We start from the raw sequence: 23,237 nt of genomic DNA on the forward strand, positions 1-23,237 counted from the left end.
GTGGTGCTGTAGCAGGACCTCCAGAGTGGTGGTGCTGGAGCAGGGCCTCCAGAGTGGTGGTGCTGGAGCAGGGCCCCAAGAGTGGTGGAGCTGGAGCAGGGCCCCAAGAGTGGTGGTGCTGGAGCAGGGCCTCCAGAGTGGTGGTGCTGGAGCAGGGCCTCCAGAGTGGTGGTGCTGGAGCAGGACCTCCAGAGTGGTGGTGCTGGAGTAGGGCCTCCAGAGTGGTGGTGCTGGAGCAGGGCTTCCAGAGTGGTGGTGCTGGAGCAGGGCCTCCAGAGTGGTGGTGCTGGAGCAGGGCCTCCATAGTGGTGGTGCTTGAGCAGGGCCTCCAGAGTGGTGGTGCTGGAGCAGGGCCTCTAGATTGGTGGTGCTGGAGCAGGGCCTCCAGAGTGGTAGTGCTGGAGCAGGGCCTCTAGATTGGTGGTGCTGGAGAAGGGCCTCCAGAGTGGTGGTGCTGGAGAAGGGCCTCCAGAGTGGTGGTGCTGGAGCAGGGCCTCCAGAGTGGTGGTGCTGGAGCAGGGCCCCAAGAGTGGTGGTGCTGGAGCAGGGCATCCAGAGTGGTGGTGCTGGAGCAGGGCATCCAGAGTGGTGGTGCTGGAGCAGGGCCTCTAGATTGGTGGTGCTGGAGAAGGGCCTCCAGAGTGGTGGTGCTGGAGCAGGGCCTCCAGAGTGGTGGTGCTGGAGCAGGGCCTCCAGAGTGGTGGTGCTGGAGCAGGACCTCCAGAATGGTGGTGCTGGAGCAGGGCCCCAAGAGTGGTGGTGCTGGAGCAGGGCATCCAGAGTGGTGGTGCTGGAGCAGGGCATCCAGAGTGGTGGTGCTGGAGCAGGGCCTCTAGATTGGTGGTGCTGGAGAAGGGCCTCCAGAGTGATGGTGCTGGAGCAGGGCCTCCAGAGCGGTGGTGCTGGAGCAGGGCCTCCAGAGTGGTGGTGCTGGAGCAGGACCTCCAGAGTGGTGGTGCTGGAGCAGGGCCCCAAGAGTGGTGGTGCTAGAGCAGGGCCTCCAGAGTGGTGGTGTTGGAGCAGGGCCTCCAGAGTGGTGGTGCTGGAGCAGGACCTCCAGAGTGGTGGTGCTGGAGCAGGGCCTCCAGAGTGGTGGTGCTGGAGCAGGGCCTCCAGAGTGGTGGTGCTGGAGCAGGGCCTCCAGAGTGGTGGTGCTGGAGCAGGGCCTCTAGATTGGTGGTGCTGGAGAAGGGCCTCCAGAATGGTGGTGCTGGAGAAGGGCCTCCAGAGTGGTGGTGCTGGAGCAGGGCCTCCAGAGTGGTGGTGCTGGAGCAGGGCCTCCAGAGTGGTGGTGCTGGAGCAGGGCCTCCAGAGTGGTGGTGCTGGAGCAGGGCATCCAGAGTGGTGGTGCTGGAGCAGGGCCTCCAGAGTGGTGGTGCTGGAGCAGGGCCTCCAGAGTGGTGGTGCTGGAGCAGGGCCTCCAGAGTGGTAGTGCTGGAGCAGCAGAGGATTTACAAGGTAAGTTATTGCAGTTACTTTGTTATTTTATCACATCTCCTGCTTTGAGCGCATTTTTTGTAAATCCCAGACAACCCAGTTTAATATGAACAAGACAGATCTTCTCCTTCCTTCATCAGAATCGCCTCTAAACCTGAAATAATAATCTATTGATAACACTCCACTAACTTTTAGTCCATTCTCAATGCTCAGGGAAATATATTTGTAGTCATTAAAGTACACCTCCGGTCACTATTATCTGGGCAGAAAATAATCGTTTAGACACGGTACAAAAAATGGGAATTGCTAGAAATTTTGTAGCAGTTGATACTGTGTCTGGCTTTTTCAATGTAGAATTTTATAGTATAATGTATTTTAATGGGGTCATCTGGGACTTTCACTTTATGATCTCTCTTTAGAGTATTTTTGCAATTTTTTGTCTATTTAGGCACGACACTATACGTATAAGAGAGGCTGTAACTGGCAAAGCTATCTCAACCCATTCAAGTGAATAGAGCTGAGCCAGACACCCAGAATATGTTAGTTAGAAAATCTGCCCCAATGTTTTAAGTGCAATGCAGTAAGTGAATGTAACATCATTGTGGACAACAAGCTGGCCCACATTTACTACAACTGTTATAGCAAAAAGCTAAGTCAAACAAATTTTGACAATTTTTTTTTGATTTGCATTATTTTCATCTCACTGGATATTTTTCAAACACGTCTATAAATTGCAGTGTAGACTTAATGAGTCTAAAATTAAGTAAGATTTATTTTTGCTTGTTTAGGCATAAATTGGAGTCAGTGTAAGGCCGGAGTCACACGAGTGTAGATTCTCTCATGCGAGAGAATCAGATTGATTAATGACACTCCAATCAAACTCTGATCCGAGTGTCGGCTTATTGTGATCCAATTCGCAATTGAATGAGAGAATTGTATCACAGGTACGAAGAAGATGGAGAACAAAATTTCTCCGTCTTCTACATTCTGTGAGTCTGCGGAAATTGGACTCTACTCAGATGTCATCTGAGTGCAGTCCGATGATTTCCGCACACACATAGACTCGAATGAGTGCATGACATCCAATTTGCACTGCAAATCGCAGCCTGTTGCGTTTTTTCTAATGCTGAATTGGTATGAGAAAAAAAACGCTGATCAGCACTGCCCCATAGAATAACTTTGGTCCGAGTGCTATCTAGCTCTAAGTAAGAGAAGGTGTCTCCAAGCAAGACATGCCAAATTTTTCACAGAGTGTACACCACCATGATAAAGTTGGTGCGTATTTCGACTGCTTGGACTAAGTTTATGCTGTCTACGTCCGGGTTCAGGCTAACATTTGAAAAATCATTCATTTTTCAACTGGAAAAACAGCCAATTTTTGTCATCCACATACATCCGTAAGTCATCCCTATGTTTATTTTTTACATCCATGTGGCATCTGTTTTATACATTAACAATCTAAAAAGAATAATATAAAGCCAAATACAGTTTTAAATATTAAAGAGAACCTGACAGCTGATATATGCTGCCCGATCAACGGGCAGCGTGAATCAAGTATTGGCTGCAGAATTTCAGCCAGATATGTTTGATTCTGAAGCAAAGCAATGTTTCAAATGTATTTTAAAAACCACTGGGGACCGAGCCGCATGGGAGACTAGTCGGACAGGCGGGTCCCCGGCAGCTTCTCTCCACTCACTCCCCTGTATAGAGAGAGACCTGTCACTCATTGGCAATGGGCAGGGAGAACCTGTCGGGGATCGCCTGTCCTACTAGTGTCCTGTTAGGCTTGGCTCCCGCCGGCTTTTAAAATGTGTTTTTCTGTGGATCAGGCAGCATATGTCAGCTGGCAGGTTCCCTCTAATTATTGCAATGGATCTGTGAAAAAAAGAGATGCCTTGCAGTGACGTAACTAGAGTCTGATGGGCCCTAGTGCAAAATTTAAACCTGGGCCCCTACCTACATGTTGCTCAGATGCATGGGCTCTTGTAACTTTCTAAATTCTATAAAGACTTGCGTGTTGTCCCCCCATAATGTAATAATGTCCCCCATCCGGTACTGTCACCCATCCTGGGTCCCTTCCTGTTATAATGCCCTCTATCCTGGGAACCTTCTGGTAATAATGTCCCCGATCCTGTGCCTCTTCCAGTAATAATGTCCTCCATCCTGGGCCTCTTGCAGTAATAAAGTCCAACATTCTTGCTATACTGTCTCCCCTCCCATCCTGAACCCTTTATTGTAATGATGTCCTCATCTTGGCCCATTCCTGGTATAATGTCCCCCATTCTGGCCCCTTCCAGTAATATATGTCCCCCATTGTGGGCCCCTTCCAGTAACAATGTCCCCCATCCTGAAATAATGTGCCCCATCCTGGGCCCCTTCCTGGTATATTGTCCCTCATCCTGTTATAATGTTCCCGTCCTCTTCCAGTAATAAAGTCACCCATCCTGGTATAATGCCCCCATCCCAGTGAGCCCTTCCTGTAGTAATGTGTAATGTTCTTCTCGAACACGTTTGATAAAAATATCAACTCTTCTCACCTTATCCCGCTCCCATGACATGCAGCATACTCCTCTACAGCTGGAGCAGAGGCCTGCAGATGACTTTGGCGTGGCTGCTATGAGCGACGCATGATGTCACTGCTATGTGCTACCTGAGATTTGCACACCGACGTCAGCTGGCCGGCGGCATGTATTGCAATGCAGGGACAAAGTGGGTCTCTGCACCACAATACATTTACACAATAAATAGGCGCTGGCATTGGTGGGCGTCTCTTCTGCATGGGCCCTGTCGCACTCGTACCTTCTGCAACCATGGTAGTTACGCCCTGATTCCATGCAAATTGTGTCTAAAAGGCATACATTATTTAATTGCACCCATTGAGTTTAATGGACAAGTCTGATCAGAAAAATGGATCAGACTAGTGCATGCTGCTATTTTTTACATGCAGACCATCAGTCATCATCACTCATGTGAACCACCCCATTTATTTTCATTTTTCCATGTGTTGATTGTATGCTATCCATTTTCCATACAGACAGCACACAGGCAGAAAATATGATAGTCTGAAAGAGTCCTAACTATTAGACAACATTAACTAATATTGACCATTACTTTATGGCATTTAGCATGGGAATTCAGTTGTGCAACTTTCTTCTGTATAAATAAATGCTGTAATAATATGACAGGCGGATCATGACAGTGCTCCATCCCAAAAATATCATGATCTGAAGGAAGCAGCCATGAAGCAATCCATAGATCTCCACATTGTTCCCCGCTGGGAAAAAAATAGAATATCACTTCAATTAATTTGGAATGCTGAACCTCATGGAAACTAGTCAGAAATGCTCAAAAACAACATTCGAATGCTGATATGCAAAATCCTGAAATTACCGTAACAGTTTGTGCTAAGTCGCTGGAAGTGCTAACCACATAAAAGTGGGGCATTTCACTGATTTGGCCAAAGCAGAAAAATATTCCTTTAACTGCGAGGTGTCACCCTTTTCTGTGAGCAAATGAATTATTGTTTTCTTATTTCAGAAAAAAAGAAAAGTGACATTTTTCCCTTTTCAGTTCTCTCGCTTCAAAACCGAAGCAGACACCTGGTTTAAATTAAAGTCTGTTTCAGCACACAAGAATCTCCTGGCTGTGGCAAAGAATCCACATAAAAATCTGCACAGCATGGCCAAAAGTGTGGTGTTCCTGAGGCATCAGGCATTTCGGATCTCTTGTTTTACCGACTTCCATGAAGTACATGGGGAGCTGTCTCTAATGAACTGGAATTTCCTGGAAAGGCAACTCCATGCCTTTAAAGTTGTGGCCCACAGGATGTCTGGCGAGGGAGGGAGTTTATGAACTATGTATTAAATCAAAAAGCCTCTTCTTAATAAAAGAAAAATAAAGCATGTTAGCAATAACTGTTAATAGAAGAGTCATTTCCACATAATTTCATAATGTTAGCTCCTTTACCTCATGGCGAAGCTATTGTTAGGAAGCTGATGATCATTATTACCATTCTTGTAGGTATCAACTGAAATAATAGCTTTATAATCAGCACATAATGAAGTCACAAAGTATGGAAATCAATATATTTGGTACCTTGCATAGCGACGCTCATTTCTGGTGCAAACAACTTGACTCGGGAGTTACGGACAATGGTACTTAGTGCACAGTTTGGTGGTTACTGATAACAATACTCGTCACCTCTACACCAGGAAGGCAGGGGTTCAAGCTCTCATTCTCTCTGGTCACGCTTGTGTTGAAAGGGTTTAGACTCTGCACTGGGAAACAATTTCTCTGCAAATGTTCCAAAGCCACTCCACCACAATACACAGTTCTATTTAGGAGTAATGCCACATTGGCAAGTCGAGAGATAGTCTCTCAGCTGGTTCTGCTAGACTTCTGCAACAGCACACTGTTCACACATGTGAGACTCAGGCTCAACAAAGCACGGACAATATATAGACTAGGCTTTCCCTAGAATTAAGCTGGACAGCTCAACACCACATTGTCGCTTGTGCAACCATATCTTCATTCATATTCCATTCATCTCCTTCACGTTCAGTTTCAACAAAGAATATGGATATTTGGGGATCCCAATTCGGAAGATAGGTGCGGGTCCCAAAGGTGGAGTCCACATCTATCAGAAAATGAATTCTTATCCTCTGGATATACTATACTGTGTATGTCCAAGATGGGAATAAACCTTTAAAGGATTATTCTCACAATGCCAATATTTGTGTACAAAGCAGAGTATGTGCATAACTATTTTTAAAATACAGTCCAAGTACACAGTTTCTTTCTTGTACCTGAGTGTCTTTTTGTTATCTCCTTCTTCCCCTCTGTGCAACCAGCTTCACACAGTTGAATGGGCAGTCCTAGTCTTAGAAGTTAAAACTTTATTTCAAAGCAGCATGCTGCTTCTTCTCAGTGCTTCAAGCACCTCCATCTCCTCTCCTATGTGTTTCTTGATAGATATAGATCTCGACATGAGCAACTTTTATTTATGTGGATGAGGTGAGCATTGTTGAATCTGGTTACTGTGGTCCACTGTATGACCAGCATCGATTACTTTTTACAAATTACACATTTCATTGGTGGTTCATAGGGATCTTCAGAGTATGATCATGCTCTCCCCTGCATAAAGAGCAGAGCGGAGCATAGCATGTAACATAATTGTCAAAACAATGAGGATGCTGTAAGAGTTTAGAGGATGTTTTATTAGACATAGATGCATCTGTTTTTCATTAATTAGACAGGGTCAGTAGGTGCAAATATCAGTGGGATCTTCAGCATAGCATAACTCGACTCTGCTACAATCCAACTGTGTGATATTTTATTAGACAGGGTCATTCGGTGCATCTGAGCATGCTTAACTTATTAGACAGGGTCATTAGGTGCATCTGAGCATGCTTGACTGACAGCATTAAAACTACTGAAGGACAGAACAAGTGACAATGGAGGGTAAAGAGAGCCTTGGGGGTCATTGTTAGGGGGCTGATAAATGCAAATTTGTGCATATTTATAAGAAGGTTGTATTAGCACACATGGATAATTCTGTTTGTATAGAAAACTGAGACCACATTGAGATATTAAAATGTTGGGAATAACCCTTTAATAGGATTTTAAAGTCACATGAAAATATTTCAACAAGGGCTCTTATTGGTTACAGCTTCCATAACAATTGGACCATGCTGTACCCCTATATGTCACCAAATTTGTATATGTACCTCAAATTTAATTGAAAGAATATCTCGCCTGTTCTGTAAAATACCAGCATATTGCAGCTCATCAAGTGCATGCAGCTCCATAATATAGAACCACAAAACCTTTGCGTGACACACCTGTAGATTCCCTGCCAGGCCATACACAGGAAAAACATTAAGTAAAGAAAGGTATGGATTATTGCATTCATGCTGTACGTTTGCCTCATGATAATTACCATTAAAGCCTTTGGATGGTCAAAGTCTTTTTATGTCCCCTGGCATTTCACACCTGGGGCATTCCCTGCTTGCTCTTCGTGAATACATCTCTATGTTAGAGGATCTGGCCACTGGTGTATTCTGGAGTCTGTTTTGGTTTAGAGGGGTCTGGTCTAGGGCTGTAATAGCTTAGGCTTTTGTAATCGTATTTGTTAAGGAGTCAGGTCTGGGTCTGTCTTCAGTAGGTCTGATTTCTGTATTTAGCGGGTCTGGTCATACATCATCACATGCACACACACATATGTATATACACATAGTACATACATACATGTACATGAACACAGCACATACATACACATGTATTTTCAAAGCACACACACATGTATATACCCATAGGACATACACACATATGTATATACACAAAGTACTTAAACACATATTGTATGTATGTAAACACAGCACACACATGTATATACACAAGGGATTTATGTAAGCTGGAGGCTTGGGCTGTGAATGGGCAATTGAAGTTTAATGTAGATAAATATAAGGTTATGGTGCACTTGAGCAGAGGAAATATATAATTATGTACTAAACGGTAAAACACTGGGTAAAACTGTCACTGAAAAAGACTTGGGGGAATTGGTGGATGACAAACTAAACTTTAGTGATCAGTGTCAGGCAGCTGCTGCCCAGGCTAATATAATAACCGGATGCATTAAAAGAGACATAGATGCTCATGATGAGAACATAGTTTTGCCTAGTTTTGCGACCACACTTAGAATATTGTGTCCAGTTCTGGTCTCCGGTGTATAAGAAAGACATAGCTGAACTAGAGCGGGTGCAGAGAAGAGCGACCAAGGTTATTAAGCAAGTAGATGAGCTGCAGTACCAAAATGTTATCAAACTTGGGGTCATTCAGTTTGGAAAAACAAAGGCTTAGGGTTGGGGTCGATGTTGTTACAATGCACAAATATATGAAGGGGCAGTACAGAAATCTTTCTAATGATCTTTTTACATCTTTTTACACCTAGGCCTTCAATTATTACAAGGGGGCATCCTCTACATCTAGTGGAAAAAAGGTTTAAACATAATCACAGAAAGCGATTCTTTACTGTAAGAGCAGTGAGACTATATAACTTCCTGCCACGTGATGTTGTAATGGTTGATTCACTACGAAAGTAACAGGAGGGCCTTAATGCCTTTCTTGAAAAATATAATATTACCAGTTACGGGCACTAGATTATGTGATGGGACGTTGATCTAGGGCAGTGGTCCCCAACCTTTTTTGCACCAGGGACCGGCTTGAAGCTAGATAATTTTTCCATGGCCCAGCAAGGAGGGGGTGGGGTGGGGTGGGCGGGGCTTTGGTCATATGGGGGCGGGGTAATGGAGGGATTTGGAGTTTAGTGCATACTTATCATATAGTGTAGACCAGGTCCCCGCCAGGAGCTATGCCAGGAGCCCCACATAATGTGCTGTGCCAGGAGCCGCATCACTGAGGCCCCATCACGCCCTGCAGCAGGACAGGGCAGCTGTCCTGACAGCTGCTGTTCAGCTGCATTTACTTCATCCCAGGGGCAGACACAGACTGTAGTGGGCCCCTGTGCAAGAAATTTTTGGGGGCCCCCCCCGTCCTTCATAAGGCAACAAAGTTATGTAAACATAACCCCCCCCATGTGCATCTCTCACCCCCCATGTGCAGCTCACCCCCCGTGCATCTCTCATCCCCCTCCGTGCATCTCTCACCCCCCTCCGTGCATCTCTCATCCCCCCGTGCATCTCTCATCCACCCCCCGTGCATCTCTCACCCCCCCGTGCATCTCTCATCCCCCCCGTGCATCTCTCATCCCCTCTGTGCATCTCTCATCCCCCCCGTGCATCTCTCACCCCCCGTGCATCTCTCATCCACCCCCCGTGCATCTCTCATCCCCCTCCGTGCATCTCTCATCCCCCTCCGTGCATCTCTCACCCCCCCGTGCATCTCTCATCCACCCCCCGTGCATCTCTCACCCCCCCCCATGTGCATCTCTCATCCCCCCGTGCATCTCTCATCCCCCCCGTGCATCTCTCATCCCCTCCGTGCATCTCTCATCCCCCCCGTGCATCTCTCATCCCCCCCGTGCATCTCTCATCCACCCCGTACATCTCTCACCCCCCCGTGCATCTCTCATCTCTCCCCTCCCCCCCATGTGCATCTCTCATCTCTCCCCTCCCCCCATGTGCATCTCTCATCTCTCCCCTCCCCCCATGTGCATCTCTCATATCTCCCCTCCCCCCCATGTGCATCTCTCCCCTGCCCCCCATGTGCATCTCTCCCCTGCCCCCCATGTGCATCTCTCATCTCTCCCCTCCCCCCATGTGCATCTCTCCCCTCCCCCATGTGCATCTCTCATCTCTCCCCTCCCCCCATGTGCATCTCTCATCTCTCCCCTCCCACCCATGTGCATCTCTCATCTCTCCCCTCCCCAATGTGCATCTCTCATCTCTCTCCCCCCCATGTGCATCTCTCATCTCTCCTCTCCCCCCCATGTGCATCTCTCATCTCTCCCCTCCCCCCCATGTGCATCTCTCATCTCTCCCCTCCCCCCCATGTGGATCTCTCATCTCTCCCCTCCCCCTATGTGCATCTCTCATCTCTCCCCTCCCCCCATGTGCATCTCTCATCTCTCCCCTCCCCCCCATGTGCATCTCTCATCTCTCCCCTCCCCCCCGTGTGCATCTCTCCCCTCCCCATGTGCATCTCTCATCTCTCCCCTCCCCCCCATGTGGATCTCTCATCTCTCCCCTCCCCCCCATGTGCATCTCTCATCTCTCCCCTCCCCCCCATGTGGATCTCTCATCTCTCCCCTCCCCCATGTGCATCTCTCATCTCTCCCCTTCCCCATGTGCATCTCTCATCTCTCCCCTCCCCCCCGTGTGCATCTCTCATCTCTCCCCTCCCCATGTGCATCTCTCATCTCTCCCCCCCATGTGCATCTCTCATCTCTCCCCCCCCCCATGTGCATCTCTCATCTCTCCCCTCCCCCCCATGTGCATCTCTCATCTCTCCCCTCCCCCCCATGTGGATCTCTCATCTCTCCCCTCCCCCATGTGCATCTCTCATCTCTCCCCTCCCCCATGTGCATCTCTCATCTCTCCTCTTCCCCCATGTGCATCTCCTATTCCCCCCACTCCTAGTTAATTGTATTTAAAAAAAAATAAAACTTGTTATACTTACCCCCATGCGATCCCTGCAGAATCCTGGCGCTCGTCCAAATCGCTGACACCAGGTTCTCCTGCCTTCCGGTCATGTGACGGCGCCGTCACATGACCAGAAGTCAGAGGAATTATGAGATGTCCTGGACCCGGCGCTTTGCATGGGGCCTGGGGCCCCATGAGGAGAGAGACGCACAAGAGGGGGGCTCCGAGGGGGCTCCTACCGGCCGGGCCCCATACTGGAGTCAGGGCAGTCATGCCCTGATGGCGGCCCTGCTGGAGGCTGGAGGGGCCCCCTCTCCCTCGGGGCCCCCGTTCAATGAACCGGCTGCACGGGCGGTAGTTCCGCCCCTGCTTCATCCTGCTTCAGGACCTGTGGTGACATCACAGTTATGTACCTTGATGTCATCACAGGTCCTCTACAGGTCTACCCTGCGGGAATCTAGAACAGCGGGCAGCATCCACCCCACACAGTGTGCTCTGAGCCACCGCAGACCAGAGCACACTGTCAATGTTTAGTGATTGTCTGTGGCGGTGCCGCGGACCGGCTGAAAAACCCCAACGGCCCGGTCCTGGTCCGCGGACCGGCGGTTGGGGACCTCTGATCTAGGGAACTAGTCTTATTGTGGTATGTGGAGTCAGGAAGGAATTTTCCCCTATTAGCATCTGCCTCTTAGGGGTTTTTCTTTCCTCTGGATCAACATATTAGGCTATAGGTTGAATTTGATGGACTTATGTCTGCCTTCAACCTTAAAACTATGAAACATAGTTCATTCACGCATTTCTATACATATAGCATTTACACTCACATATGTACATACACAGAGCACATGCACACAGCAAATACACACATATGTATATACACACACAGAACATACACACACATGTAAATACACGCAGCACACATACACTATTGAAGATATACCAGTTTGTCTCCTCCTCTTCAGTTCTTCTAGACTCCCGCAGGGTACAGGACCTTTGGTGACATCATGGCCACAAGACTGTAATGTCACCAAAGATCCTGCTACAGTTTTTGACGCGCCCAGGGGATGGGGACGACTCGGCGCCCGAGCCTTGTTGTTGCCTGATCTTGGGGAATGTCGCGGTGGTCGGCTCCCGGGCCCGTACCCTGGGGTCACTCTTAAAAGAAGGGGGGAAGTTGTATGGGATAGGGATGTTCGTGACGCCACCTGTGGTGTCTGGTGAGGATCACCAGTGCTGCGGCAGTCCTCTGAGGCCGGTGTTTAGGCAGCCTAGTTGGTACGACTCCCCACAGGTGGAGCGGGGCCTCAGGGCAGTGTAGAAAGGTATGCAGGACAGAGGGGACCCAGCTGGGTCAGAGGAAGAATAGGCACACTCACAACAGTTCACTTCAGTACCTTTACTGGTAGTGTTTCTGGCACGGTCCAGGGAACTTCAGGATGAAGGGTGCATATCAGGACTCTCCCCAGTGAGCGGGTGTGGGGCCTCCTGTTCCTTGCCTTTCCTTGATAAGTTTCTGAGCTGCCTGGAGCTAGGCCTAACTTGGTCTCTGTCTTGCACCTGCTGACCTGGTGGTAGGGCCTTCTGTTGGAGATCACACTCCCTGGTCTCTTGGGCCTCTGTGACTCCTGGCCCTGGTATAACAGTCAGCTTCTGGTGAACTTGGGACGTAAAGTTCTCCAGGGGTTCCAGTTATTCCTGCTGGGGATATAGGCCCCCTGTAGGCACGGACCCGGTGTCCAGTAAATGGTTTTGGGGTGAGCTGGTTAAGCTCCTCTGCCCCCTATGTTGCTTGCTTACTCCACTCGCCTTCGGCCACGCTCGGGGCCCTCACTAGGCTTCACACGGGCAGTAGGCCTCGCTACTCTTCGCCGCTCTCTGAGCGTCGGCACGCTTCTGGCTCACTAATCTGAGCTCACTGAGTCGGAACTCTCTCTTGAGGAACTGGTTGAGCTCCACTGCAGACTGACCTCTCTCAGGCTCATCTTCTGCAGGAACTGGAACTAGCTCTGTCCCCTGAGGAAACTGTTCTCTAGACTCCTGACTGAAACTAAGACTCCACTCTCTGTAGACTCTAGACTGACTGCCTACAGTGGTGGCCAAAAGTATTGCCACCCCTGCAATTCTGTCATATAAGACTCAGTTTCTTCCTGAAAATGATTGCAATCACAAATTCTTTGGTATTATTATCTTCATTTAATTTGTCTTCAATGAAAAAACACAAAAAGAATTGTCCTAAAGCCAAATTGGATACAATTCCACACCAAACCTAAAAAAGGGGGTGGACAAAAGTATTGGCACTGTTTGAAAAATCATGTGATGCTTCTCTAATTTGTGTAATTAACAGCACCTGTAACTTACCTGTGGCACCTAACAGGTGTTGGCAATAATTATATCACACTTGCAGCCAGTTAACATGGATTAAAGTTGACTCAACCTCTGTCATGTGTCCTTGTGTGTACCACATTGAGCATGGAGAAAAGAATGAAGACCAAAGAACTGTCTGAGGACTTGAGAAACCAAATTGTGAGGAAGCATGAGCAATCTCAAGGCTACAAGTCCATCTCCAAAGACCTGAATGTTCCTGTGTCTTCCGTGCGCAGTGTCATCAAGAAGTTTAAAGCCCATGGCACTGTGGCTAACCTCCCTAGATGTGGACGGAAAAGAAAAATTGACGAGAGATTTCAACGCAAGATTGTGCGGATGGTGGATAAAGAACCTCGACTAACATCCAAACAAGTTCAAGCTGCCCTGCAGTCCGAGGGTACAACAGTGTCAACCCGTACTATCCGTCGGCGTCTGAATGAAAAGGGACTGTATGGTAGGATACCCAGGAAGACCCCACTTCTTACACCGAGACATAAAAAAGCCAGGCTGGAGTTTGCCAAAACTTACCTGAGAAAGCCTAAAACGTTTTGGAAGAATGTTCTCTGGTCAGATGAGACAAAAGTAGAGCTTTTTGGCAAAAAGCATCAACATAGAGTGTACAGGAAAAAAAAAGGTATTCAAAGAAAAGAACACGGTCCCTACAGTCAAACATGGCGGAGGTTCCCTGATGTTTTGGGGTTGCTTTGCTGCCTCTGGCACTGGACTGCTTGACCGTGTGCATGGCATTATGAAGTCTGAAGACTACTAACAAATTTTGCTGCATAATGTAGGGCCCAGTGTGAGAAAGCTGGGTCTCCCTCAGAGGTCATGGGTCTTCCAGCAGGACAATGACACTTCCAAAAGCACTATAAAATGGTTTGAGAGAAAGTACTGGAGACTTCTAAGGTGGCCAGCAATGAGTCCAGACCTGACTCCCATAGAACACCTGTGGAGAGATCTCAAAATGGCAGTTTGGAGAAGGCACCCTTCAAATATCAGGGACCTGGAGCAGTTTGCCAAAGAAGTATGGTCTACAATTCCAGCAGAGCATGGTAAGAAACTCATTGATGGTTACCGGAAGCGGTTGTTCGCAGTTATTTTGGCTAAAGGTTGTGCAACCAAGTATTAGGCTGAGGGTGCCAATACTTTTGTCTGGCCCATTTTTGGAGTTTTGTGTGAAATGATCAATGATTTGATTTTTGCTTCATTCTCCTTTGTGTTTTTTCCTTGCAAGCAAATTAAATGAAGATAATAATACCAAAGAATTTGTGATTGCAATCATTTTCAGGAAGAAACTGAGTTTTATCGGACAGAATTGCAGGGGTGCCAATACTTTTGGCCACCACTGTAGCTCCACCCTCCCTTTATATATATCCCTAGCCAGGCTCCCTCCGGTGGTCTGAGGTGGTAGGGTGGAGGTGTGTGAATGCTATGAGGGCCTCTTGTGGAGAAGTCAGTCCATGCACCCCTCTGGGATCTGTGGCACCAATGCGCAGCAGGGCGCCACATTTTAATCTCGGAAACTGCATCAATAATGCTGGATAGGGGTATTTACTAATTTAGGAGGTCTATTTGGGGACTATATTTATTGTACAGTATGTTCTCAGATCTTTATTTATTTTAGAATGTGATCTGGAATCTTTATTTTTAGGTACACGGTCATGTGTCTCTATATAATTTGTGCACAGGGGTCTGTATATATTTTAGGGAGTGTAGTCGGAATTTATTTTATCCTGGGTTTTGATGAAATAATCCATTACATTATGTGCGATTCAAACCTTATTTACTTGCCTTATCAACTTAGGACTCTAAAATGGCAACATTACAAACTCTCAGAGGACTAAAGGGTTCTTTACATTAAGAGCTGAGATACAGTGAATCACTTCATGAAATGTTGGATTCCTTCATGGAGCAACATGAGATAAAGGATGACTGAGAGGTATATAAATATTCGTAGACAGACAACACTTTCAACTAGGGCTAAAGAAGGATTTTTCCTTGTTAACAGTGGTTAACAAGCATAACTATTTGTCCAACACATTTTGGCAGGTATATGCTAGACATAAGGAAAAGGGGAAAGAAAGATGATGTGCACAGGACCTAATTGTAGTGTAGCAGTAGAATATGCCATAACATACAGAATGGTAGTGGTCCGACCAAAGGGGGTCTTCAACTGATAACGTGAATGAATGGGTCAAGCTTCCTTCGATTAGCCATATTAAATTGTAATTACAGATGGACATGGAATACAGGAATTGCAAAGTTCTCATCTATGCATACCTAGTGGGAAACTTGAGATCCTAGAACTGAAGTCATTTTCTATACTTTTGTGGCGTTGGTGGTAGTAGGATATTTATGTTTATTCTTTGCCTTGTGCGACTTTTTAAAGGGAATATGTCAGCAGGTTTTGTTATGTAATCTGACAGCAGCATGAAGTTGGGACAGAGACCCTGATTCCAGCGATGTATCATTTAGTTCATTAGGTAGAGCAGTTATGATAGAGTCACAGTTTTCTCTGCTGCAGATCTAGCAGAGCACAGATGTTGAGCTGTGTATAACCCCAGACCACACCACAGTTTCTGTGTACATTGTAAAGTGACAGAGAGCTGCTAATCAGTGCTGGTGGTCGGACTAGGATGCACAAGGCCAGTTGTCCTCTAGCGATAATCACTGATTGTATTGAAACAGCAAAACACAGCCCAGTGAGTGATACATCATTGTAATCAGGATCTCTACTCCTACATTATGATGCTCTCAGATTACATAGCAAAAACCTGCTGACAGATTCCCTTTAACCAACTAGAAGTGAAGAATATCCTGTTTGATTTTTATTCTTTTCTTTAGGATGCTGGAATACTCTTTAGACCTTCAGAACGTCAGCTTCTCAGCGGTGCGCACAGTCCGTGTTTTACGTCCATTGCGAGCCATTAACCGGGTGCCAAGTAAGTTCCCTTAAAAAGTAAATAAATGAGACTGGAGCAGCATAGACACACATTTACAGAAGCGGTGTTCCATTATCTGAACGTATGACAGAGTACTTTATATCTCCCAGTGTGCAATATGTTCCCCCAAGGCATACATAATTTATTCAATGTTGGTTTCCCCGTGAGTTTATTTGTAATATTGTCCTAACTGGCAGCACAAGAGATTATAAATAACCTCATCAAAAAGTAACAGATCGCATGAAGCGGCTGAGTATGTCTGAAGGAAAGCCACTTTTACTTACGATGCTTGACTTGGGATGTAGAGGAAGTGTCCAGCAAATGGTGGGGAAATTTGTATTGGCTTAAGCATTTAACACTTCAGTCTGTAAAATCTTTAAAGTAAATGTTCACCCTTGAATAGTCCTGAATTTTTATTTTCGTCTAAATAGGTTTAATATACTATGCTAATAATTTTTTACATATATCGTTATTGTTATTATTCTCATGCAGAGCTCCAATTGCCTTTTTATTATTCTTGTTACTAATATCCACCACTAGGGGGAGATTAAGAGCTTACTGCATACTGAAAAACATAATAAAAAAACACCAGGAAATGCATAAACAAAAATAATAAAGTAACCATTTTTTCGTGTGTTCTATGCCTGGCGTTCCAGCATGTCACTAGTGGTCCCACCAGTCCAACACTGATGATAGCATATTCATCATTTATGTAAAAACTTCCACCAATCACTGGTTGCTGACGCTTGCATGGATGGCATGTGATATGGTCACTTGAAATGATGGATGCAATGTAAGCTCTGTCATTAGAGTAGTGGTATAGATTAAAGGGGTTATGCTCTCCTGGACAACCCCTGCTTAGTCAATACAGGACCCCAATCAAAATAAAACAATTGGTACTCACCTCCCGCAGTGACGCTGTTCCTGTGAGATCGTGAGATCGTCATCATTATTCCCGATGGGTGACCTGACTCTGTTGTGTCATGTGTCCGGTATGCTGCAGCCAATCAGCTGCCATTGTTTGGCTTCAGACTTTACTACTTTGTCAAAACGAATGTTCACCCTGACGGAATATTGATGAGCTGCAGTAAATGTCACATCACCCACCGGGAATATCGGCACAGGCATCACATGAAAGGGAGCATTTTTTCTTTAATTGTGTTAAAAAAAATGTCATTGTTTAAAGTTTTTATTTTAATTGGGGTCCTGAATTGATTAAATAGGTTTTCACGTGAACAAAGTTAATTTTAACTGTCTGTATACTCTCTTTTGCTCCCTCCCCTGCCCAGGAGCTGTGGTATGATCAGACCATGTTCCTGTACGGTCAGACACAGCCATTACACAGTACACAGCAGGGGCACATTTATAAGATTATCTCAGCACAGTAACATTTTATTTAAACACATCCAATTGTGTAAATTATTATTCCAAGATCTATTAATTAAAATGTACTTTGTTCTTGGGAAAATCCTTTTAAGTAGTGGGTGTCAATTAGTGAATAACCCCTTTAAATTGGTGAATATTGCTTTTTATTATTATTTTAATAATTTATTATTTCTATATTCATTTTGTTAGTTTATTCTTTAAAAAAAAAAATTGGATGACTCCTTTAAAGCTTCAATTTTGTTAGACACAATGTTGCATGTAGCTTAATTCAAACTAACAGTTCATTTATTGAATTTCAATGTATTTTCAACATTTAATAATTTGAGTAAAACTGGGCTGATCTAGAAAAGCCAATAATTAATTATAGACTGTGACCGACACTAGTTAGAATTTTGTTTTAGGTTATCCTATGCTACAAGTAACCTTAGTGAAAAGTGGGCACTAGAGTTGAGCACAATGATTCGCAAGACCATGGGCCAGCGTCTACGTCATGGCAGAAGACCCAGATCATTGTTAAGTTCCCTAATTGCATTGAGGGCATCTCATCTGATTAGTAGGCTCCTAAGATGTCATGACCACATGGTAGGAAGATTGCAGAGCTCTGGTCCAGCTGCTACAGAATACCGATGTGACTACTGGGTCAATGTCCTGAAAATCGTGTAGTGTGCAGCCATGGTTCTCTCTCTCCATTCACTTCCATGAGAGTTCAGAATTAAAGCCCATGACACTTACTATAGTAGGTGGTATTTGAAGGCATTCATATGTCATTAAAGGCTGACCATCTGATTGGCAGTAGTTAGGATGTTGTCATATATATGAACAGAAGACATGCCGGTTTGGCCGGGTTCTCACAAACCGTTTTACTTTATTTTGGTAGGTATGCGGATTCTCGTTACATTGCTGCTGGATACCCTTCCAATGTTAGGCAACGTCCTTTTACTTTGCTTCTTTGTATTCTTCATATTTGGCATCGTCGGAGTACAGCTTTGGGCTGGTCTGCTTAGAAACCGCTGCTTCCTCCCTGAAAACTTCAGTCTGTAAGTATAAAATGTGCTTATGAAAAGTCAAAGAAAAGAGTAAATATTCTAAAAAGACATCATTATTATTCCTAGTTGGCTGAATATGAAGCAGTTTTTAACATGCTTCTTTTTTTTTTTCATTTTTCATCATTTTTTTTCAGGACGTTCTGTTCTTGAAACTTACTAGGAGCGTCAGCATTACCATTTCATCTGTCTGGTATATACAGTCTCCCTTCTCCATCGGCAATGAGTAATATTAAAGCAGCCATTGCCTTCTGGACATAAGCGTAGCAGGGAGTATGGGTGAAACTTTTGCCTATTATTCTAAATTAACAGAATTCACTAATATCCACAAGGCGCAAGTTTAATAAGATCAGGCAGAGACCTTAAAAAACATAAGAAATTGACTCAAATGTACTTAGAAAAGTCTTGTTCAATGAGAAAACTAGAAAAAATGACCCAAAAAGAAAATCTGCCAAAAAAGGTTGTGGCTAGAGTCACCTACTGGTGGTAGCCATCCTATAAATCAATAACTGACCCATTAATGAACCTTACAACTTGGCCAGGTATATTATTCAAGCTGACCCAACTAAAGAGTGCTTATAGAACATCAATATAAATCAGAGTTTGACTAGCTTATTGAGATGCCCTTGACTCAGCTTTGGGGTTATCCTTAAAAGGAATCTGACAGGAGATTTTTGCTATTTAATCTGAGAGCAGCATGATGTAGAGGCTGAGACTCTGATTACAATGATTTGTCATTTACTGGGCTGTGTGCTGATATTTCAATAAAATCAGTGTTTTATCAGAAGGAGATTATTACTACAGGACTAGGTGTCTGGTGCTTCCTAGTCAACCGCTCTGTAAAACCCGGCCACCACCACAGATTAGCAGCTTCCTGTCTATGCAGAGTGTACAGAGTAAGCTGCCAATCATTAGTGTGGATGGGGTTATACAGAGCTCAACATTTAGAGATGTTAGATCTGCAGCAGAGAGAACTGTGGTTGTATCAAAATGACAGCATGCAGCTCAGTAAGTGATACATTGCTGGAATCAATGTATCAGCCTCTACATATTCTCTCAGATTACATAGCAAAAACCTGGTGACAGATTCCTTTAATATGTTAGAACAACTTTATTTGTTTTTTTGTCCATTGTATATATTTTTCCTTTTTAAGCCTTTTTGTGATTGCTTTTTATTTTTAATTTGTTACCATTTATCATTTACAACTGCAGGTTTTCTATACACTGCAAACTGCATTATCTCTTCTTAGTCAAATATGGCGTGCACATCTCTGAGGGATATAACCCCTTCACTGGCAGTGAATACACACAGTTAGGGTATGTGCACATGTTGAGTATGTGATTGCATAAATTTCTGCAACGTTTCTGCATCTCTTGGCAGGAAAACGCAGCTTCAAAAACACAGTTTTTTGCCTGCGTTTTTTCAGTGCATTCAATGGGTGAAAAACACAGGCAAAAACGTGCCGAGAATTGACATGCTGCAGATTATTTTCTGCACCAAGTCTGCAAGTCAAAAATACTCAACGTGTGCATGACACTACAGGTTTCTCATTCACTTTGCCTGCATCAGGATTTGCTTCAGATTTTATCACAAATCCACGCAGAATAAAACGAGACAAAAACGCACCAAATCTGTAATGTGTGCACACAGCCTTACAGTATGTCCTTTATCCTGGGCCCCATCCAGGTATATATGACCCTTTTTCTGGGCCCCAACCTGGTATGTATGTCCCCCATCGTGGTATATAGGTCTCTCATCATGGGTCCCACCCTGGTATGTATGTCCCCCATCCTGGTATATATGAACCTCATCTTGGTATATATGTCCCCCATCCTGGTATATATGTTCCCCATCCTGAGCTTCTTCCAGGTATATATGCCACTTATTCAGGACCCCACCCTGGTATGCATGTCCCCCATCCTGGTATATATGTCTCCCATTCTGGGCCCCATCCTGGTGTGTATATCCGCCATCCTGGTATATATGAACCCCATCTTGGTATATATGTTCCTAATCCTTGGCCTCATAGCCTCCTCTGAAAGTTTCGCCTAGACACGCTTCCTCAGGGGGTGGGGCTAGCTGGATGTTTTATTACATCCCTTAAGTAAGGTCTACTTACCCCTCTGGGTAATTTGATGTGTAGAATTCTTATCCCTTACACTTGTTGATAGTTATTAGATCTGAGCACAAGACTCCACTTTGCCATTCAGATACTTCATAGAATCATTCCCACACATACATGGTAGAGAATTAAATCTTACTCGACTTTGTGCTCACTATGGTAGAGTGAAAGTAAAACTTGAGACCATGTAATACTAACTCACGCTATATGACCAAAAGTACACGTTTTAATTATTAAATTCAGGATTTCATTCAGCCCTATTACGACAGGTGTATGAAATCCAATCTGCCTGCACAGACAAATGTGTAAGGATGGCTCCTTCCACCGAACTCACTGATACTAACGTGGTCCTGTAATAGGATGCCATCATTGTCACAAGTCAGTGTGGGGAATTTCTTCTTTCCTAAATATCCCTCAATCAAGTGTAAGCTGTATAATAGAAAAGCGGACTCGGTTAGGAACTAAAGCATCTCAACCACAAAGTGGTGTACCCAAAGTTGCAGAGGTGCATAGGGCATAAATTATGCAAATGCACTGCTGGAATCTGTCGCCAAGTTTTTGCTACCCTATCTGGGAGCAGTATAATGGAAGGGAAGAGACCCTGATTCCAGCGATGTATCACTTACTGAGCTGCTTGCTGTCATTTTGTTAAAATCTACCGCAGATCTAGCAGTTCTCTGAATGCTGAGCTGTGTATAACCCCAGCCCACACCACTGATTGGCAGCTTTCTGTGTACACTGTGAATAGGCAGAAAGCTGCCAATCAGTAGTGGGGGTGAGGTTATACAGGGTACATGAATATGGAGGTCTACATGCCAGCAGATTTACTAGTCCTCTAGTGATAATCTACTGTAGATAAAAAAGTGATTTTATCAAAACTACAGCAATTAGCCCAGTCAGTGACACATCACTGGAATCAGGGTCTCTGTCTCTACATTATGCTTCTGTCAGATTAAGTGGCAAAAACCTGGTGACAGATGTCCTAACAACTGCTGAGATCCAAACCTCCTGTGACATTAATGTCAGGAGCTTCATGTCATGGGTTTCCAAGGTTGAGCAGCCGCATACAAGTCTTACATCTCAAAGCTTGATGCCGAGCATTGGATGGGGTGGTGTAAAGCTGCCACCAGTGGATTTTGAAACAGTAGAAACCTGTTCTGTGGAGTGAGGAAGACTGATAGTCAAGTCTGAATTAAGCAAACACCAGGAGAACATTACCTGCTTGACTGCACTATGCCAGTTGTAAACTTCAGAATACAAGACATTTTTGACAATTGTACGCTATCAACTTTGTGGGAATAATTTGGGGGAGACCATTTTCTGTTCCAACATGACTGTATCCCAGTGCACAAAGCAAGGTCCATAAAGGCAACGTGACCGACCCGTACAGAGCCCTAACCTCAACCGTTTGGAAGGAACTGCAACAGTGATTGTGAGCCAGGCCTTCATCAGGTCCAACATCAGTGTCTGACCTTACAAATACTCTTCTATATGTAAGGATAAAAATTCTCACAAACACTCCAAAATCTTGTAGAAAACCCTCCCAGTAGAGTGACGGCTGTTTTAGCTGTGAAGGGAGGACCAAATCCGTATTAATGTCAATGGATCTAAAATGGGAATGTCATCACAGCTCCTGTAGTTATAATGCTATAATGCATAGGTGTTCCAATAGTTTTGTTCATACAGTATAGTGTGTATCTGAGAAAAGTCTTATCATTTCATCTTCTATCATTTTTTCTCTTAACTGAGTGTTTTTTGGAAATATATATGCATTTATGTGTTCGTGCCCTTAGCGTTTACAGCAGCCATTCTCTTCTCATAGGACAGAAGACATGACATCTATGCCCTTTACTTCTTTACAAACATCTCTATTTTCTCCTTTTTTTACAGTCCTGTCTCCCTGGAGTTAGAACGGTACTATCAGACTGAGAATGAGGATGAGAATCCTTTTATCTGCTCCCAAGCCAAAGAGAATGGCATGCGGTATTGTCGCAGTGTCCCTATACGCAGAGAAGAAGGGCTGGGGTGTACACTGGACTTTAACTTTTATAATAACACCAGCAATACTTCTTGTGTCAACTGGAATCAGTATTATACAAATTGTTCTGCTGGGGAACATAACCCTTTTAAAGGTGCTATCAATTTTGATAATATTGGTTATGCTTGGATAGCAATTTTTCAGGTACGAATTTAAAATTTTTCTCACTCTGTGATATTTTATGCTTAGTCAAAATTTAGACATGATGAAACAACTAAACAAAACCCCATCATTTTCAAAAAATGAAATGACAACAAATCATGGCAGACAATTAAAACTTACAGTACCTATGGTGATCATTAAAAATACTGAGGAGACGTCAGTGAATACAGTTGAGTTTATAATCTAGAGAGTTAGCCAATAGAAAGAAAAATATTTAGATTTGAGAGTCCTCAGTGGTTGATACCTTTTAATGGCTAACCAAAAAGATGGTAACAGATTGCAAGCTTTCGAGACTACTCAGGTCTCTTCATCAGGATTTCATGTTATACTATGCCTGATGAAGAGACCTGAGTAGTCTCGAAAGCTTACAACTTGTTACCATCTTTTTAGTTAGCCATTAAAAGGTATCAACCTCTGAGGACTCTCAAATCTAAATATTAATCTAGAGAAAAAATGAGTGCCCTATATTGTTCATTGTCTTCATTTCAGGTTGCACACTCGATTCATTCAGTTTGGGGCATAGTAAGAGGAGAATTACATTACTGCAGTCCTTTGTCCAGCTGAGAGATAGAAATATTGAAATTAGCTAAAACATCTTAGCTTCTATAGTCCTGTGATTACAGCAGCATCTGCACTGAACCAAT

The 23,237-nt window shown here is 44.6% G+C and overlaps 1 protein-coding gene and 1 long non-coding RNA gene across 8 annotated transcripts in view; one reads left to right on the top strand and one right to left on the bottom strand.

The window, feature by feature from the left end:
- Positions 1 to 23,237, top strand: part of CACNA1G (calcium voltage-gated channel subunit alpha1 G) — a 464,209-nt gene that overhangs the window by 250,536 nt on the left and 190,436 nt on the right. For all 7 annotated transcript variants that reach the window (XM_073684087.1, XM_073684094.1, XM_073684091.1 and 4 more), the window contains exons 4-6: positions 15,744 to 15,841; positions 18,105 to 18,264; positions 22,284 to 22,575. In XM_073684087.1, the coding sequence (XP_073540188.1) occupies positions 15,744 to 15,841; positions 18,105 to 18,264; positions 22,284 to 22,575 (550 nt within the window). The remainder of the gene's footprint in view (positions 1 to 15,743; positions 15,842 to 18,104; positions 18,265 to 22,283; positions 22,576 to 23,237) is intronic.
- LOC141272910 (uncharacterized) overlaps positions 17,881 to 23,237 on the bottom strand; it is a 48,610-nt gene continuing 43,253 nt past the window's right edge. The window contains exon 3 of the long non-coding RNA XR_012322039.1: positions 17,881 to 18,262. This is a non-coding gene — a long non-coding RNA (uncharacterized lncRNA). The remainder of the gene's footprint in view (positions 18,263 to 23,237) is intronic.

This window comes from Phyllobates terribilis, unplaced genomic scaffold (assembly GCF_046119375.1).
Source record: "Phyllobates terribilis strain yellow unplaced genomic scaffold, ASM4611937v1 Scaffold_5__5_contigs__length_657084704, whole genome shotgun sequence".
Taxonomy (NCBI): Eukaryota; Metazoa; Chordata; class Amphibia; order Anura; family Dendrobatidae; genus Phyllobates; species Phyllobates terribilis.